The following is an 18244-nucleotide window of genomic DNA, read 5'->3' as shown; positions in this document are numbered from 1 at the left end:
TAAATTGTTTTTTGGTGTTCCATCTCTGTCTGAACAGTTCTTTGTCAATGACATGATTGAGCTGAACGGGCAATCTGCAGTTTTGAAAAACAACAAACAGCTGAGGGATGGGGTTAGAGAAATGTAACCTCTCTCAAATTCATAGACAGAGCTATGGATGCAAGGGCTGACGATCAAAAATGACATTTTTAGCCATGCTTTGACGCTACACAGCGTTTCTTTTTAACAATCACAAAAAACAAGCTTATATGTTGGGTTCTGATGGGGTACGGCCGTTGTACTGAGCTCATGAGGCATTTCTAAGTAATTTCTTTAACAATCAATGGCTATACACTGAGTACATGAAACATTAGGAGCATCTTCCTAATATTTAGTCGCACAATTTTCTCAAAGGCTTAAAAATCCTTCTTCAACCTGTCTCCTCCCCTTCATCTACACTGATTGAAGTGGATTTAACAGGTGACATCAATAAAGGATCATAGCTTTCACCTGGATTCACCTGGTCAGTCTGTCATGGAAAGAGCAGGTGTTCTTAATGTTTTGCATACTCAGTGAATATCATTCATTTAACAGTCCATACATGGTTGTACATGTAGCAATCACAGATGCTAAACCCTTTAATGCTAAAGTTTACTTAGCTTTTGAAATCTTCAGTGTCTTGTACTTCTCTGTGAAGTCAGTTCCCATTCATCTCATTCTAATTATCACTTAGGCCTAAATGAATGAAGTGTGTCTCTATCTACAGCCAACTCACTCTCTTCACTTATGGTGTGTGTTAACTGAAGATGATGTGGGCGATGAAACTACGGAAAGCAATTCATTTTCAGTGGAGGAAAAGTGAAGTGGGCAGGGGAGTGTTGGGTGTACTGTATTTGAGGTTTAAAAAGGGTTCTGAAGTTTGAAATTTCAAAGTGGAAATTACAGACTTGATTTTCCCTTACCAAAAATGTATCGACCCCATTAATTATAATTCACATTATAATTAGCATTTCCTGTTGCTGCAGGATTATTTTCTTCCTGTAGCAAACTGGCTCAAATTTAAGATCCTACGTATGTACCTAGCACCAGATTTTCCATTATATTGACAAGATAGTCGAGTGATCGCTCTAACAATGGAAATACATGTCCTTAAAGATGGAAGGAAGGCAGTAGGAGGCGAGATCAGGTGGGACCAGTATAGCCAATGAGAGGGCAGATACAGATGTAGGATCTTAATTTGATCACTCTTTTGTTGCTGAGAATTTTCCTGCTCACTAGGAAATGCAAATTGTGGTGTATTAAAAGTAAAAAGGCTTCTAAACTTTGTAATTTCCACATTAAAATGTCAGACTTGATTTGCCCTAAAGAACATTTTATCAACCCCCACAAAAATGTATATTAATTATAATCCACATTTCATGTTGCTGCAGGAATATTTTCCTGCTGTGTGAAGCAGGGTCAAGTTAAGATCCTATAGCTTCGCCTCTTCCTCTCTTCTTGCATAAGGGTGAAGCTAGCGTGGCTATCTGAATTATCGCGCATTGTGAAAATCCCCCATTAGGCTACTATGATTAAAGTGCATGCAGACCCTATTGTTGAGATGTCAGTACGTGGGGTATGCTATCGTACCTGTAGACTTAGTCATTGCGCTAATGCTAGTTAGCATTGGCTTGTGAAACTACCTCCAACTTCCTTCATACTGCATATGGATACCTAAAAATGGTATCCACAAGTTCATTTTCCTAGCCACCATGCTTCTACATCTGCATTGCTTGCTGTTTGGGGTTTAGGCTGGGTTTCTGTAAAGCACTTTGTGACATCGGCTGATGTAAAAAGGGCTTTATAAATACATTTGATTGATTTGACTCTGGGCAAGTAGTCAATCGCTCTCTCGCTCTCTCTCTCTCTCTCTCTCTCTGAAAAGTGAGTAAATAAGAAATGCCAGGCAGTTTATTACTATGTACTACTCCTGGGAGTAAAAGACTGCAATGAGCTAAGGGTTTTTAGCATGGGGGATATTTTGGGCGACGGAGGCATGAATCGCTTCACGCATATTGGTGACTACTGATGAACGGATCGTCCAATTTCAGTCTTCTACACCCATAACATACTGTACTACAACTGAGAAAATGTCATAATGACAGAATGTTCCTGGTGGTAGGTTATATATTTTCTCATGTTTCATGAGCTGAAATAAAAGATCACAGAAATGTTCCAAACGCACAAAACGCTTATTTCTCTCAGATTTGTTTCCATCCCAGTTAGGGAGCATTTTTCCTTTACCAAGATAATCCAAACACCTGACAGGTGTGGCATATCAAGAAGCTGATTAAACACTCTAAAATGTGCAGATTTGACACACATCACAATGCCACAGATGTCTCAAATTTTGAGGGAACGTGCAATTGGCATGCTGACTGCAGCAATGTCCACCAGAGCTGTTGCCAGAGAATTTAATGTTCATTTATCTACCATAAGCTGCCTCCAACGTCGTTTTAGAGAATTTGGCAGTACGTCCAACCGGCCATTATAGCCGCAGACAACGTGTAACCATGCCAGCCCAGGACCTCCACATCCGGCTTCTTCACCTGCGAGATCGACTGAGACCAGCCCCCCGGACAGCTGATGAAAATGTGGGTTTGCACAGCCGAAGAGTTTCTGCGCAAACTCCTGGGCAGGCATAAGCTACGGACAAGAAACACAATTGCATTTTATCAATGCATTTTTTTGAATGCACAGAGATACCATGACGAAATCCTGAGACCCATTGTCGTGCCATTCGTCCGCCGCCATCACCTCATGTTTCAGCATGATAATGCGCAGCCCCATGTTGCAAGGATCTGTACACAATTCCTGGAAGCTGAATATGTATCAGTTCTTCCATGGCCTGCATACTCACCAGACATGTCAATCATTGAGCATATTTGGAATGCTCTGATCGACGTGTACAACAGCATGTTACAGTTCCCGCCAATATCCAGCAACTTCACACAGCCATTGAAGAGGAGTGGGACAACATTCCACAATCAACAGCCTGATCAACTCTATGTGAAGGAGATGTGTCGTGCTACATGAGTTAAGTGGTGGTCACATCAGATACTGACTGTTTTTCTGATCCACGCCCCTACCTTTTTTAAGGTATCTGTGACCAACAGATGCATATCTGCATTCCCAGTCATGTGAAATCCACAGATTAGGACCTAATGAATTTATTTAATTTGACTGATTTTCTTATATGACCTGTACAATCTTTGAAATTGTTGCAGATTGCGTTTATATTTTTGTTCAGTGTAAATTGTTGCCAGTAACACAGTTAGTCATTAACCCTCTGGATAACATGAAAACAGCCTAACCAGCTCTGCTAAGGTGAGTAAAATGTTCACAGTGAGGTGTTCTCTCATTTGTGTCTGGAAGTAGCTAGCAAGCTCGTCATTGTCCAGTGTGCGCTCTGAATGCTCCAAGAGCGAAACGCTCTTCATTTACGAACGGGCAATCTGACAACGCTCTGAGCGCACTTTGACACACTGGGGGCAATTTACGAATGCACCCTGTGATTGCTGTTGACCATTGAGTGTCCATTGTTGAAGGGCATTATGATTGTTGACCATTTTGTGTGTGTGTGTGTGTGTGTGTGTGTGTGTGTGTGCTGACCATCCACAGATCACCCCTGGGAGCAAGGCACAGCAGGGCAACCTGGTCCAGGGTGACATCATCGTGGCCATCGACGGGGTCAGCACTGAGGGCATGACCCACCTGGAGGCCCAGAACAAGATCAAGTGTGCCAGCTTTAACCTGGCCCTCACCATGCAGAAGTATGTACCACACACACGCACACACACTCACATGCACACACAGACTCACACACACATATACACACAAAAACACACAGAATAAAGAGTCTCTTGTGCCCATCTCCTCCTTTCTGTGAGGGCCAACTCTTTTTAATAGTGGCCTAATTGAAGATTAGACAGATTAGGTGTCATTTTCTAAAGGAACAAGGGACAGTGACGGAGTGGACTGCCTCTTATCCCTGTCTGGATGGCCAGACCTGGAGCCTATTTTAGAGGTAGAGATGTGGCTTCACTGTCATCTGAGGACTGAGGAGCGAGGGAATGGATGGAGGGAGGGAACATAAATCATGATATTTTCACCTGTTGTCCTGGCTAAAACTAGAGATCCAAAGATGGCTTTCGTATACTTTTATCACAGGACATGCATAAATGCGATGTCACTTTTCTTGCTCTGTTGACATGGTATTTTGTCCATACAAATAACCAGAAGTGCACTCAGTGAATGTTTATCAATGTTACTATATGAAAAGCTAATCAGTGTAACAATAAGCAAGCAGCAAATGTCTCTGGACCATGCTTGAATTTATTAGTTTGGAATAAATGCTTATGTACAGACCCATATCTCACGACCAAACCTAAGGCAAGACAAACCACAAACGCTAATCTGTCTGCAAATTGTGTCGTCTGGTCGTCCTTCACATTGGCCCATGTCGTCTTCTCATTAATTTTAATCTGCTTTGCTACAAGGCGTGACTCCTGCTGAATCATCCCCCGCCATTGATCTACAGAAAACACAGTGGATGCCTTCAATTACTCACACACGCACGGATTCACACACACACATACAGTCTTGACCCCCAAGGTTTCAGAGACTAGATAAAGTGATCATGGAAAAAAAGCACATCAATAGTTCATGTGTGACATGAACGCTTCCTATATCAAACTTTTAGCAAATTATTAAATACAAGTCATTTTTCCATCAATTGTTTACAGACAGATTATTTCACTTATAACTTACTGTATCACAATTCTAGTGGGTCAGAATTTTACACACACTAAGTTGACTGTGCCTTTGAACAGCTTGGAAAATTCCAGAAAATGTCATGGCTTTAGAAGCTTCTGAAGCTAATTGACATCATTTGAGTCAATTTGAATCAATTGGAGGTGTACCTATGGATGTATTTCAAGGCCTACCTTCAAACTGCCTCTTTGCTTGACATCACTGAAAAATCAAAAGAAATCAGCCAAGACCTCAGAAAAAAAATTGTAGACCTCCACAAGTCTGGTTCATCCTTGGGAGCAATTTCCAAATGCCTGAAGGTACCACGTTCATCTGTACAAACAATTGTATGCAAGTATAAACACCATGGGACCACACAGCCATCATACCGCTCAGGAAGGAGACACGTTCTGTCTCCTAGAGATTAACATACTTTGGTGCGAGAAGTGCAAATCAATCCCAGAACAACAGCAAAGGACCTTGTGAAGATGCTGGAGGAAACAGGTACAAAAGTATTTATATCCACAGTAAAACAAGTCCTATATTGACATAACCTGAAAGGCCGCTCAGCAAGGAAGAAGCCACTGTTCCAAAACCGCCATAAAAAAGACAGACTACAGTTTGCAACTGCACATGGGGACAAATATCGTTTTTGGAGAAATGTCCTCTGGTCTGATGAAACAAAAATAGAACTGTTTGGCCATAATGACCATCGTTATGTTTGGAGGAAAAAGGGGGAGGCTTGCAAGCCGAAGAACACCATCCCAACCGTCAAGCACGGGGGTGGCAGCATCATGTTGTGGGGGTTAAACAATTTAAAAGCAATGCTACCAAATACTAATTGAGTGTATGTACATTTCTGACCCACTGGGAATGTGATGAAAGAAATAAACGCTGAAATAAATCATTCTCTCTACTATTATTCTGACATTTCACATTCTTAAAATAAAGGGGTGATCCCAGGGAATTTTTACTAGGATTAATTGTTAGGAATTGTGAAAAACTGAGTTTAAATGTATTTGGCTACGGTGTATGTAAACTTTCGACTTCAACTGTGTATATATATTTTTTTTTACATATATTTTTTTACTTTTATTTAGTCAGGGGAAACCCATTTGATACCAGGATCTCATTTTTAAAGGTGCCCTGAGCACAGCTATACAAGTGTACAGAATGATCACCCAAACATGTACATTACAAGCTCTTCATTCAATCAAAACAACTGCAGCTCTCATTCAGCACATCTAATACTAGAGTCTTAAACTGCCCTGGGAGTATCAGGGAAACAAGATGCAATGAGTTCTGCAGGTTATTCCAAGAATGGGGGCATTAAAACTGAAAGCGGGTTTACTTAGATTGGTAAGGACTATTGGAACCTTTAGAGTTAACCATCCCTGTGTCACGTCCTGACCAGTAAAAGGGGTTATTTGTTATTGTAGTTTGGTCAGGGCGTGGCAGGGGGTGTTTGTTTTGTGTTTCGGGGTTTTTGGTTTATGTTCTATGTTTTCTATTTCTATGTGGATTTTCTAGTTTTTCTATTTCTATGTTAGTTTTGGGAACGACCTCCAATTAGAAGCAGCTGGTTGTCGTTGCTTCAAATTGGAGGCCATATTTAAGTGGGTTTATTTTCTATTGTGTTTGTGGGTGGTTGTTCCATGTATAGTCTATGTACCTTACAGGACTGTTTTTCATCGTACTTTTGTTCAGTGGTCATTTCTTTAATAAATCAAGAAGATGATTCACATCCCCGCTGCAGTTTGGTCCGATCATTACGACGGTTATGACACCCTATGAACTGGTTTGGTGTCTCATATTTCTTATTTTAACAGTGAAGTGAGGTAGGTTGGAGGCGTTTTCAGCGAGCTTTGTAAACAAAAAGGGAGGAATGAAGTGATCTACGGGACTTTAGTGAGACCAGCCAACCTTCTGATACAGGAGGCAGTGATGAGAATTAAACCTGTCACCTATGATAAAGCTAAGTGTGCTATTGTAGACTGCATCCAAACGTTTTAGTGCTGTCTGCTGCGGTTTGATAAATGGTGTCACCATAGTCCAAAACTGGCAGGAAAGTTGATTATACAATCTGCGTCCTGCTGTTTAGAGCGAGGCAAGATCTATTTCTAAAAAAGAAGCCCATTTTCAATCTTAGCTTTTTAACTAGCTCTTCTCTATAAAAGTTAATGTTTCTCAATCCAAACACCCAGATAGGCAGGAACCCGCTCGATAAGAGAACCATCCAATGTGTAAATATTTGTCCATCTGAGACATTTTTGAATGAATTAGAGAACATCTATTTAGTTTTGCCCACAGTAATAAGTACCCGTTTTAAATCAACAAATGCTTTCTGTAATGTAACAAAATCAGATTGCAGCTCTAACATAGCTTGGTCAACAGTTGGTGCAATGGTATACATAACCGTATTGTCTACATACAGATGACTATTACAGGATTTAATAGACCAATATTATTGATATAAATGGTAAAGATAACAGGTCTCAAAACCGACCCCTGCGGAACGCCTTTGGTAATATTGAGGAAATTAGACTTGACACAATCATTGTGTCCTGGCTGTCAGATAGTTCTTAAACCATTTGTAACACTCCTGATCCAAACCAATTTCAAACAGTCTTTGAATGAGTAGCGAATGGTCAACGGCGTCGAAGACCATTGAAAGGTCTATAAATAAGGCAGCACAATGATTTTTATGATCTAGACATTTTGACACATTATCTAAAACAAGCATTGTGGTTGATAAAACCGAACTTGTTTATAGTGAGAAGTTAAAGTTCTTACCTGGAGTTGGTCAGGTATTCTAATATCTTGGCTAGGCAAGATAACTTGGAGATTGGGCTGTTGTTACCTAAGTCAGGATCTCCACCCTTATGTAGGGGGAGAACATGTGCCGCTTTCCAGATCTTAGGGATAACATCAGTAGCAATTATCAAGTAAAAAAATCCAGGTTAAAGATTCAACAGTAAGTGGGGCAGAGAGCTGTAGTAAGAAGGGGTCAAGTGAATCCGCCCCTGTGGATTTTCTTTTTACATTGATCTTTAGCAAAGCACTAAATACATCCTAGACAAAACAAATGGTTGATGAAAATAACGAAGATTGTGTGACTGGAAGTACATCATTCTCTACAACCTGTTTTGAGTTAGATAAACTCCCTGTAGAGAAATGTTAAGAATTCTCAGAAACTATTCTTTAAAAAAAATTAGGCTAGCTGAGGCAAAATGGTTATTAAAATCACCACACATGTCCATTCTGTCTATTATGGGACCAGAGGCTGTCATAACCTGCAGTGGCAATGAGGGGGTGGAGTTTTGTTTCAACGATTTGACCACTTTCCAGAAGTTAGATGGATTACCACCACTCTCAGATACACTATTCAAGAAGTATGTGGATTTTGCTTTTCTAACCAGAGATGGACATTTGTTTCTCTAATGTCTGAACCATTGCCAATCAGACATAGAATCAGTCAGTCTAACTTAGCCCAGGCTATATTTATTTCCCATCATTTCTCAGACAATGCATGTGTTAACCAAGGATTAGATCTGTCCTTTACCCTTAGTTTTTTATACAGAGCATGCTTATCTGCAATAGTATTAAACAGAGAAGTAAAACAATTAAGGATCCGAGTCAGAGATAGATGGCACGGCCCCCAGTCACACAACTCCAAATCAGACAAGAATAACCTAGGCTACTCAGAGATTTGCGCGTGCACCACCGACCAGGTACCTAAAGATGGCCAGGTACCAGGTACCTGAAGACGGCGATGCAGTGGATAGCAGCGGTCTTATGTACTTCTGAACATTTCTGCTATTTTGTGTGCTTTTCTTTAAGCTGATCCTAATTTTGATTTGTACATAATGTGTACATTATAACAAGTCAGAGACACATCAGAATTCGGCATAGACTTGAACCAAGATTCAGTAATAATCCGAATGTCCGCTTTGGTTTGAGAAGCCAGTTACAATAAAAATCATTTTCGAAAATCAAACTTCTTGCGCTTACATGAGTCAGCCAGGCTGCAGCTGCGGGATTTCAGATCAGACGGAATCTCTAAAACAACCATGCTATGTAAAGTAGATACAGTAGGACTGTACCATTAAGCCTCGAACGGGAACGAGAGATAAAACAAGAGTCAATGAGGGTTACCTGTTGTGGGCCAGGACTGAAATCCCATCACTTTTTTAGTACATTTGCAATGTTAACTCAGCATGTTTTCTCCTCTCTTTGGTACCTGTTTGTACCGCATTGCATCACTCAGGTCAGTGGCTAAAGCATGTCAGGTCTCACATCTTAGTCCCTACTGACTTTCTACCTCTCTATTTTGGGAGATGTTTGTTTGTTCACCTCAGATCCCAGTCATTGCCAGTCAGTTTATGTTCCATTCTGACACTCGGGGTAGCCACAAAAACAAATGGCCTGCACTATGCTTTGTATGTGAAATTTGACTTCAAATGGCATATGCAGTGGACAGGAAAAGAAAAACTAGTGAGTCATTTAAGGGTCACACTCCCAGCCATCTTTGTACTGCGGCAGGTGTCAGAATCAGGCTGCTCTCAGTAGCAGTGTTTGACACCTTCCTAATATTGAGTTGCACCCCCCTCCTATGCCCTCAGAACAGCCTCAGCTGACTCCCCCCCCCCCCCCCCCCCCCCCCACACACACACACACACAACCACCCCAACCTCCCTCCCCTCATCTCCTGTGTGGTTCCACATGCTGTTTTTCATCAGCAGTCTGATTGTTATAAAAGGGGGAGGATAGGCTGGATCGATAAAGTGCCTGTCCTCCCACTGAGTGATTAATATGAGAGGAGGCCCTCCTGCCGTGCCTTTGCAGAGCTTGTCATTGTCTCTATCACCTCTCCTCTTCCTCAATCTTTCTTCTCTGTTTTCCCTAGAAACACTTTTCCTCTTAATTTGTTTTTCTTTTGTCGAACCCCCCCCCCCATAACAGAGACCATGATTTAAAAAATGGGTTGAAAACAACTCTCACCAGAAGACAGGGAAGAAGACTGCTGGGATAAGAGGATGTAGTGGATGGAGTTGGATATGACCTCAGCTTGTATAATGTGTGGAGATGTGAGAGTAGTGCAAAACCAGTGGCGACGGAGACTAAGAGAACAGTGAAAAGAGTGTGAAGGGTTCTGGAGCCATGCAGGCAGTCAACACATGAAGCATCTATAAAAGATGTGCACTAAGTGTCAAAGGAACCAGTAAAAATCCATGGATCCATGAAAAATCCATTATTCTAAAGAGGTATTTTGCATTGTTTCTATTCTCAAAGCATTTTTTTCAATGTGTTTTTTCACCAATCATACACTTTTCACACAAGATTTACTGTATGTTGTGTGTAAAGAATATATATATATTTTTTTAAGTTGTGCAATGTTTATACGACCCCCTTTCAAACAGTCCCATTTTTACCACTTTCTTGCCGGCATAAGCCTTTTATACGTCACGTATAATGCTGGCACAATTGCAACAAAAAATTTGATATTTCACAGGTAAAAACATTTATACAGATTGTATACAAGTCAAAGGTTTGGACACACCTACTCATTCCAGAGTTTTTTTGTTATTTTTACTATTTTCTACATTGTAGAATAATAGTGAAGACATCCAATATATGCAATAACACATATAGCATCATGTAGTAACCAAAAAAGTGTAAAACAAATCAAAATATATTTGAGATTCTTCAAAGTAGCCAACCTTTGCCTTGATGACAGCTTTGCACACTCTTGGCATTCTCTCAACCAGCTTCATGAGGTAGTCACCTGGAATAAAAAAACATGAACAAAGCCTTCAAAAACACCCAAATGCATCCTTTTAGAAACTGCAAAGCTCTCAGTATAGTGATGCAGGTCTTTAGATGTTGTACACATGAAAAAGTCATTCCGAACTTTATCCGCAATGTTATATTCCATTTGGTTGCGACTCAAGCAATACCTCTTCCTCCATTCTTATACATAATAAAGTAAATAATTGAGGAAATGACAGATACAAAGTATATTGAAAGAATGGCGTGCTTCCACACAGGAAGTTCCAGACACTTGTAGAATCTATGCCAAGGCACATTGAAGCTGATATGGCTGCTCGTGGTGGCCCAACGCCCTATTTTATGTTGTTTTTTATTTTTAGTTATATGTAGCAGCAGGCTACACCGAAAATGGAACAGCTGGATAGGGGAAAGAGCTTGAGTTGTGCAAAAGGGAATATAACATTGCAGATAAAGTTCAGAATGACACAATTTCATGTGTACAACATCTAAAGACCTGCATCACTATACTGAGAACTTTGCAGTTTTTAAAATAATGTATTTAGGTGTATTTGGAGTCTTTGTTAATATTTTTTCATGGCCACATGTGAAACTGTTTGGGTTAAGTTTCTCAAAAATATGTGAAATCTCAAAAAAAGGTGTCTGGACCTTTCTATAACATGTCATTTCCATAAAAAAAGGGATTTACTTGTAAAAAAATTTACTTCTCCTTTAACACCACTTTTTCACTTTTTCACCACTTTTTCACATATCGCATGTCGTTTGGGTTAGGTTTTGGCCAGGGTAGGCCGTCATTGTAAATAAGAATTTGTTCTTAACTGACTTGCCTAATTAAATAAAGGTTAAAAATGTGAACTGCAATTCCACATGCAAATGTGAGATTTTCACATGAGAGTTTTTCCACATTCGATTTTCACGTTAACTTTTTAACATGTGAAACTGCAAATGTTACATATGCAACTGCAATTCACATGAGGTGAAAACATGTTTTTCTTATCACATTTGAAAAGGTGGTGTTAACATTATAACATGTGAAAATATGGTTTCACATGTAAAATTTAAGCTACACATGAGAAACTTTCAAATTTGACATGTTTTTTGTTGTTGTAAGGGCACCATTGATGAGTGGGAGTAAGGGTGGGCCGATATGGGTCACCGTCTATTTTAATAAATACATTTTATTTGTCACCTGCGCCAAATACAACAGGTGTAGACTTACTGTAACCGTGAAATGCTTGCTTACGAGCCCTTCCCAATGATGCAGAGTAAAAAATGTAATACATAAAAACACGACAAAAAAAATACACAAAAAGGGAGCTATATACAGGGAGTACCACATCAATGTGCAGGGATATGAGGTATTTCAGGTACATATGTACATGAAGGCAGGGTAAAGTGGCATCACGTAGAGAATAATACGAGTCAAATAAAGAGCAGAGTAGCAGCAGCATATGATGTGTGTGTGTGTGTGTGTGTGTGTGTGTGGTGTGTGTGTGTGTGTGTGTGCATGTGGCAGGGTTTTGTGGGAGAGTGTCCGTGTAGTGTGTGAAAAAAAAATGTGTGGCACATTTTTTGTTGTTGTTTTGTCTCTGTTCTCCAGCACTTTGGATTTGAAATCAGACACATTTATTGTGAATAAGAATAGAATATGTTTCTAAGTAATGATGAGTGAGAAAGTTAGACGCACAAATATCATACCCCCAAGACATGCTGTTTTGGGGTATGATCTTTGTGTCTCTAACTTTCTCACTCATCATTATTCACGATTCATGTAGGATTATCCGTAATCATGGTAGCATCCACATTAATGTAGAAGTGTTTGGAAATATTCTATTCTTATTTACAATAAAGTGACCTCAAAATGACACAATACATTATTTACCATTCATTTATATTGGACACAAAATAATCTGAAACACAAGCTAAACAAACAGAAAATGCATCCAACAAGTTTGTAGAGTCACACGCTTGATGTAATCATTGCATTCTAGGAATATGAGACCAAATACTAAACTCTTGACTATTTTAAAACACATATAAGCGAAATTGACACAATACTTTTGGTCTCCTAAAATGGGGGGACAATGTACAGTAGTGTCTAAACGGTTCACCTGATATGGTTGAAAATACCCTCAAATGAAAGCTGAGAGTCTGCACTTCATAGTCATTGTATCATTTCAAAGTGCTTTAGTACAGAGCCAGAACAACATAAATTGTGTCAATGTCCCAATACTTTGGAGCTCACTTGTATAGTGTTGAGTGTGCATACTGTAGAGTCAGTGCAAGATGGGGTCTGTGCAGATAGTCTGGGTAATCATTAATGAACTGTTTAGCAGTCTTCTGGCTTGAGGGTAGAAGCTGTCTCTGAGCCTGTTGGTCCGAGAGCCGATGCTCTAGTACCTTTTGCCAGAAGGTAGCAGAGTGAACAGTCTATGGCTTGGTTGGCTGGAGGCTTTGGCAATTCTTTGGGCCTTCCTCTGACACTGCCTGATATAGAGGTCCTGGATGGAAGGGATCTCGGCCCCAGTGATGTACTGGGTTCTCCGCACCACCTTCTGTAGAGTTTTGCGGTTGAAGGTGGTGCATTTTCCATACCAAGTGCTGGAGCTGTAGTGGTGCAGCTATAGAACGTTTTGAGGATTCCAGGGTCCCATGCCAAATCTTTTGAAAAGGCACTGTTGTGCCCTCTTCATGACTGTGCGGGTGTGTGTGGAACATGTTAAGTCCTTAGTGATGTGGACGCCAAGGAACTTGAAGCTCTCGACCATCTCTACTACAGCCCCATCGATGTAGATGGGGGCGTGCCATCCCATTTTCTCCTGTAGTCCACGATCAGCTCCTTGGTCTAACTGATGTTGAAGGTAGAGGTAGTTGTCATGGCACCACATTTCTAAGTCTCTGACCTCTTCCTTGTAAGCTGTGTGAGTCCTACAAGGTGATAGTCATTTGGGCAGGTTAACTTGGAGTTCTTGGGAACAGGGACAATGGTGGTCAGCTTGAAACACGTTGAGATTACAGACTGGGACAAGGAGAGATTAAAAATGTCCATGAAGACACTTGCCAGCTGGTGTGCGCATGCTTTGAGAACGCTCCCTGATGTTTTGTCTGGCCCAGAGCGGCAGCCTTGCAAGTGTTAAAGAAAAGTCTGCATATCTAAGCATACATCTTGAGTCTGGTTTTATTAAGAAACTAAAAATTGTTCTCTGCATCTCCAACAAAAATCTGGGTAAATAATTTGAAATGAATGTGTCTTAGTTCACTCTAGCTATTTACTCCATTTTCAGAGCACTCTCGCCTGAGTGTGCCAGAGAGCAGAATAACGAATGAATTTATGAACTCTCAACACCCTTTGAATATGGCCGTGAAGTGTTCTCTCATTTGTGTCTGGAAGTAGCTAGCAAGCTATCCAACATTAGCCAGTTAGCTTGGGTGCTTGAATGCTGTTGTGAGGTCAGAACGCTCAGATCAACCCTACTCCTCAGCCAGAGCATCCAGTGTGCGCTCTGAACGCGCCGAGAGCAAAACGCTCTGAATTTACGAAAGGACAGTCTGACAAAGCTCTGAATTTACGAACCCCCGGAGCGCACTCTGGCACTCCAGAATGAATTTACCATCACATCCTTATTCAGTACATTTAGTTATTGCTTGCTTTTCTAAAGCCTACCAACCTTGACAGCAGGAATGCCAGTTAGACAAGCTGGCTATTCTAACTTATTTGATAGCCTGAAATGGATTCTTGGCAGCTAGTTATTTGTATTTATTTGGGATCCCCATCTTCCTTGGGTCCAAACACATTTTAAGACACTTACATTACACATGAAATAAAATAGTACATCATATAACATTATTACACCATTACATATCAACAATACAAAATGTATAATACCACCATACAACAATATTAGAATGTATGTGTGTGTTGAGTGTGTGTGCTAGCGTTTGTATGCGTGTGTGTGCGTCTCTTCACAGTACCCGTTGTTCCATAAGGTGTATTTTTACCTGTTTTTTTCCCCAATCTGATTCTACTGCTTGCATCAGTTACCTGATGTGGAATAGAGTTCCATGTAGTCATGGTTCTATGTAGTACTGTGCACCTCCCATAGTCTGTTCTGGACTTGGTGATTGTGACGAGACCACTGGTGGCATGTCTTCTGGGGCATGCATGGGTGTCTGAGCTGTGTGCTAGTAGTTTAAACAGACAGCACGGTGCATTCAGCATGTCAACACTTCTTACAAAAACAAGTAGTGATGAAGTCAATCTCTCTTCCACTTTGAGCCATGAGAGATTGACATGCATATCATTAATGTTAGCTCCCCGTGTACATTTAAAGGCCAACCGTGCTGCCCTGTTCTGAGCCAATTGCAATTTTCATAGGTCCCTCTTTGTGGCACCTGACCACACGACTGAACAGTAGTCCATGTGCGACAAAACCAGGGCCTGTAGGACCTGCCTTGTTGATAGTGCTGTTAAGAAGGCAGAGCAACACTTTATTATGGACAGACTTCTCCCCATCTTAGCTACTGTTGTATCAAGTCTTCCCTGTGGCTCAGTTAGTAGAGCATGGTGCTTGCAAAACCAGCATGGTGTGTGCAGCGCCAGGGTTGTGGGTTCGATTCCCACGGGGGGCCAGTACAAAAAAATATATATAATAATAATAATAATGCATGAAATGAAATGTATGCATTCACTACTATAAGTCGCTCTGGATAAGAGCGTCTGCTAAATGACTCAAATGTAAAATGTAAGATGTTTTGACCACAGTTTACAATCCATGGTTACTCCAAGCAGTTTAGTCACCTCAACTTGCTAATTTTTCAGTTTAGTAAATTATTTGTTACCAAATACAATGCTTTTAGTTTTTTTAATATTAAGGATTAATTTATACCTTGCCACCAATTCTGAAACTAACTGCAGCTCTTTTTTTAACTGTAGCAGTCATTTCAGTTGCTGTAGTAACTGATGTGTATATTGTTGAGTCAACCGCATACGTAGACACCCTGTGGCATGTCGTTAGTAAAGATTGAAAAAAGGAAGGGATTCTACGTGGATTATGTTGGAGAGGCTTCCATTAAAGAACACCCTCTGTTCTGTTCGACAGGTAACTCTTTATCCACAATATAGCAGGGGGTGTAAAGCCATGACACATGCATCTTTCCAGAAACAGACTATGATCAATAATGTCTAAAGCCCCACTGAAGTCTAACAAAACAGCCCCCACAATATTTTTATAATCAATTTCTCTCAGCCAATCATCAGTCATTTCTGTAAGTGCTGTGCTTGTTGAATGTCCTTCCCTATAAGCATGCTGAAAGTCTGTTGTCAATTTGTTTACTGTAAAATAGCATTGTATCTGGTCGAACACAATTTTTTCCAAAAGTTTACTAAGGGTTGGTAACAGGCTGATTGGTCGGCTATTTGAGCCAGTAAAGGGTGTTTCACTATTCTTAGGTATCAGAATGACTTTCGCTTCCCTCCAGGCCTGAGGGCACACACCTTCTAGTAGGCTTACATTGAAAATATGGAAAATGGGAGTAGCAATATTGTCCTCAATTATTCTGTCATTTTTCATCCAAGTTGTCAGACCCCGGTGGCTTGTCATTGTTGATAGACAACAATAATTGTTTCACCTCTTCCACACTCACTTTACAGAATTCAAAATTACACTGCTTATTTTTCATAATTTGGTCAGATATACTTGGATGTGTAGTGTCAGCGTTTGTTGCTGGCATGTCATGCTTAAGTTTGCTTATCTTTGCAATTAAAAAAATCATTAAAATAGTTGGTAATGTCAGTGGGTTTTGTGATGAATAAGCCATCTGATTCAATGGAGCTGAGTATTTAAGGTGCTTCAAAGTGTTTTACTATCATGCTTTAAATCATTTATATTTGTTTCATAGTGTAGTTTCTTCTTTTTATTCAGTTTCGTCACATGATTTATCAAATTGCAGTACCTTTCCCAATCGGTTGGGCTGCCAGACTTATTTGCCATTCCTTTTGCCTCATCCCTCTCAACCATACCATTTTTCAATTCCTCATCAATCCAAGGGGATTAAATCATTTTTACAATACTTTTCTTAATGGGTGCATGCTTATTAGTAACAGGAATATGCAATTTCATAAAAGCGTAAAGTGCTGTGTCTGGTTGCTCCTCATTACAGACCAGCAAATATAATTTTTTTAATATTATTTTTCATCAACATAAGAATCACTACAAAACGTATTGTATGACCTCTTTTATATACTATAATTGGCCCAGCCTTTGGAACTTTTGGTTTTCCTAGATATGGCTACTATAGTTGAATTCGGAAGTTTACATACACCTTAGCCAAATATATTTAAACTCTGTTTTTCACAATTCCTGACATTTAATACTAGTAAAAATTCCCTGTCTTAGTTAAGTTAGGATCACCACTTTATTTTAAGAATGTGAAATGTCAGAATAATAGTAGAGACAATGATTTATTTCAGCTTTTATTTCTTTTATCACATTCCCAGTGGGTCAGAAGTTTACATACACTCAATTAGTATTTGGTAGCGTTGCCGTTAAATTGTTTAACTTGGGTCAAACGTTTCGGGTAGCCTTCCACAAGCTTCCCACAATAAGTTGGGTGAATTTTGGCCCATTCCTCCTGACAGAGCTGTTGTAACTGAGTCAGGTTTGTAGGCCTCCTTGCATGCACATGCTTTTTCAGTTCTGCCCACAAATGTTCTATAGGATTGAGGTCAGGGATTTGTGATGGCCACTCCAATACCTTTACTTTGTTTTCCTTAAGCCATTATGCCACAACTTTGGAAGTATGCTTGGGGTCATTGTCCATTTGGAAGACCCATTTCTGACCAAGCTTTAACTTCCTGACTGATGTCTTGAGATGTTGCTTCAATATATCCACATCATTTTTTTTCTTCATGATGCCATCTATTTTGTGAAGTGCACCAGTCCCTCCTGCAGCAAAGCACCCCTACAACATGATGCTGCCACCACCGTGCTTCACGGTTGGGATGGTGTTCTTCGGCTTGCAAGTCTCCCCCTTTTTCCTCCAAATATAATGATGGTCATTATGGCCAAACAGTTCTATTCTTGTTTCATCAGACCAGAGGACATTTCTCCAAAAAGTACGATCTTTGTATCCATGTGCAGTTGCAAACTGTAGTCTGGCTTTTTTATGGCGGTTTTGGAACAGTGGCTTCTTCCTTGCTGAACGGCCTTTCAGGTTATGTCAATATAGGACTCAATTTATTGTGGATATAGATACTTTTGTACCTGTTTCCTCCAACACATTCACAAGGTCGTTTGCTGTTGTTCTGGGATTGATTTGCACTTTTTGCACCAAAGTTCGTTCATCTCTAGGAGACAGAACGCGTCTCCTTCCTGATCGGTATGATGGCTGCGTGGTCCCATGGTGTTAACCTCCAATTACTCAAATTATGTTAATTAGCCTATCAGAACTTCTAAAGCCATGACATGTTCTGGAATTTTCCAAGCTGTTTAAAGGCACAGTCAACTTAGTGTATGTAAACTTCTGACCCACTGGAATTGTGATACAGTGACTTATAAATGAAATAATCTGTCTGTATACAATTGTTGGAAAAATTACTTGTGTCATGCACAAAGTAGATGTCCTAACCGACATGCCAAAACTATAGTTTGTTAACAAGAAATTAGTGGAGTGGTTGAAAAACAAGTTT

The 18244-nt window shown here is 40.2% G+C and overlaps 1 protein-coding gene across 11 annotated transcripts in view; it reads left to right on the top strand.

The window, feature by feature from the left end:
• ldb3a (LIM domain binding 3a) overlaps window positions 1-18244 on the top strand; it is a 74245-nt gene that overhangs the window by 18955 nt on the left and 37046 nt on the right. For all 11 annotated transcript variants that reach the window (XM_029698213.1, XM_029698210.1, XM_029698212.1 and 8 more), the window contains exon 2: window positions 3640-3791. In XM_029698213.1, coding sequence (XP_029554073.1) covers window positions 3640-3791 — 152 coding nt within the window. The remainder of the gene's footprint in view (window positions 1-3639; window positions 3792-18244) is intronic.

Source organism: Salmo trutta, chromosome 18, assembly GCF_901001165.1.
Source record: "Salmo trutta chromosome 18, fSalTru1.1, whole genome shotgun sequence".
Classification (NCBI taxonomy): domain Eukaryota; kingdom Metazoa; phylum Chordata; class Actinopteri; order Salmoniformes; family Salmonidae; genus Salmo; species Salmo trutta.
The sequence above is the reverse complement of the archived record's forward strand: the minus strand, read 5'-3'. Positions and strand labels throughout refer to the sequence as shown.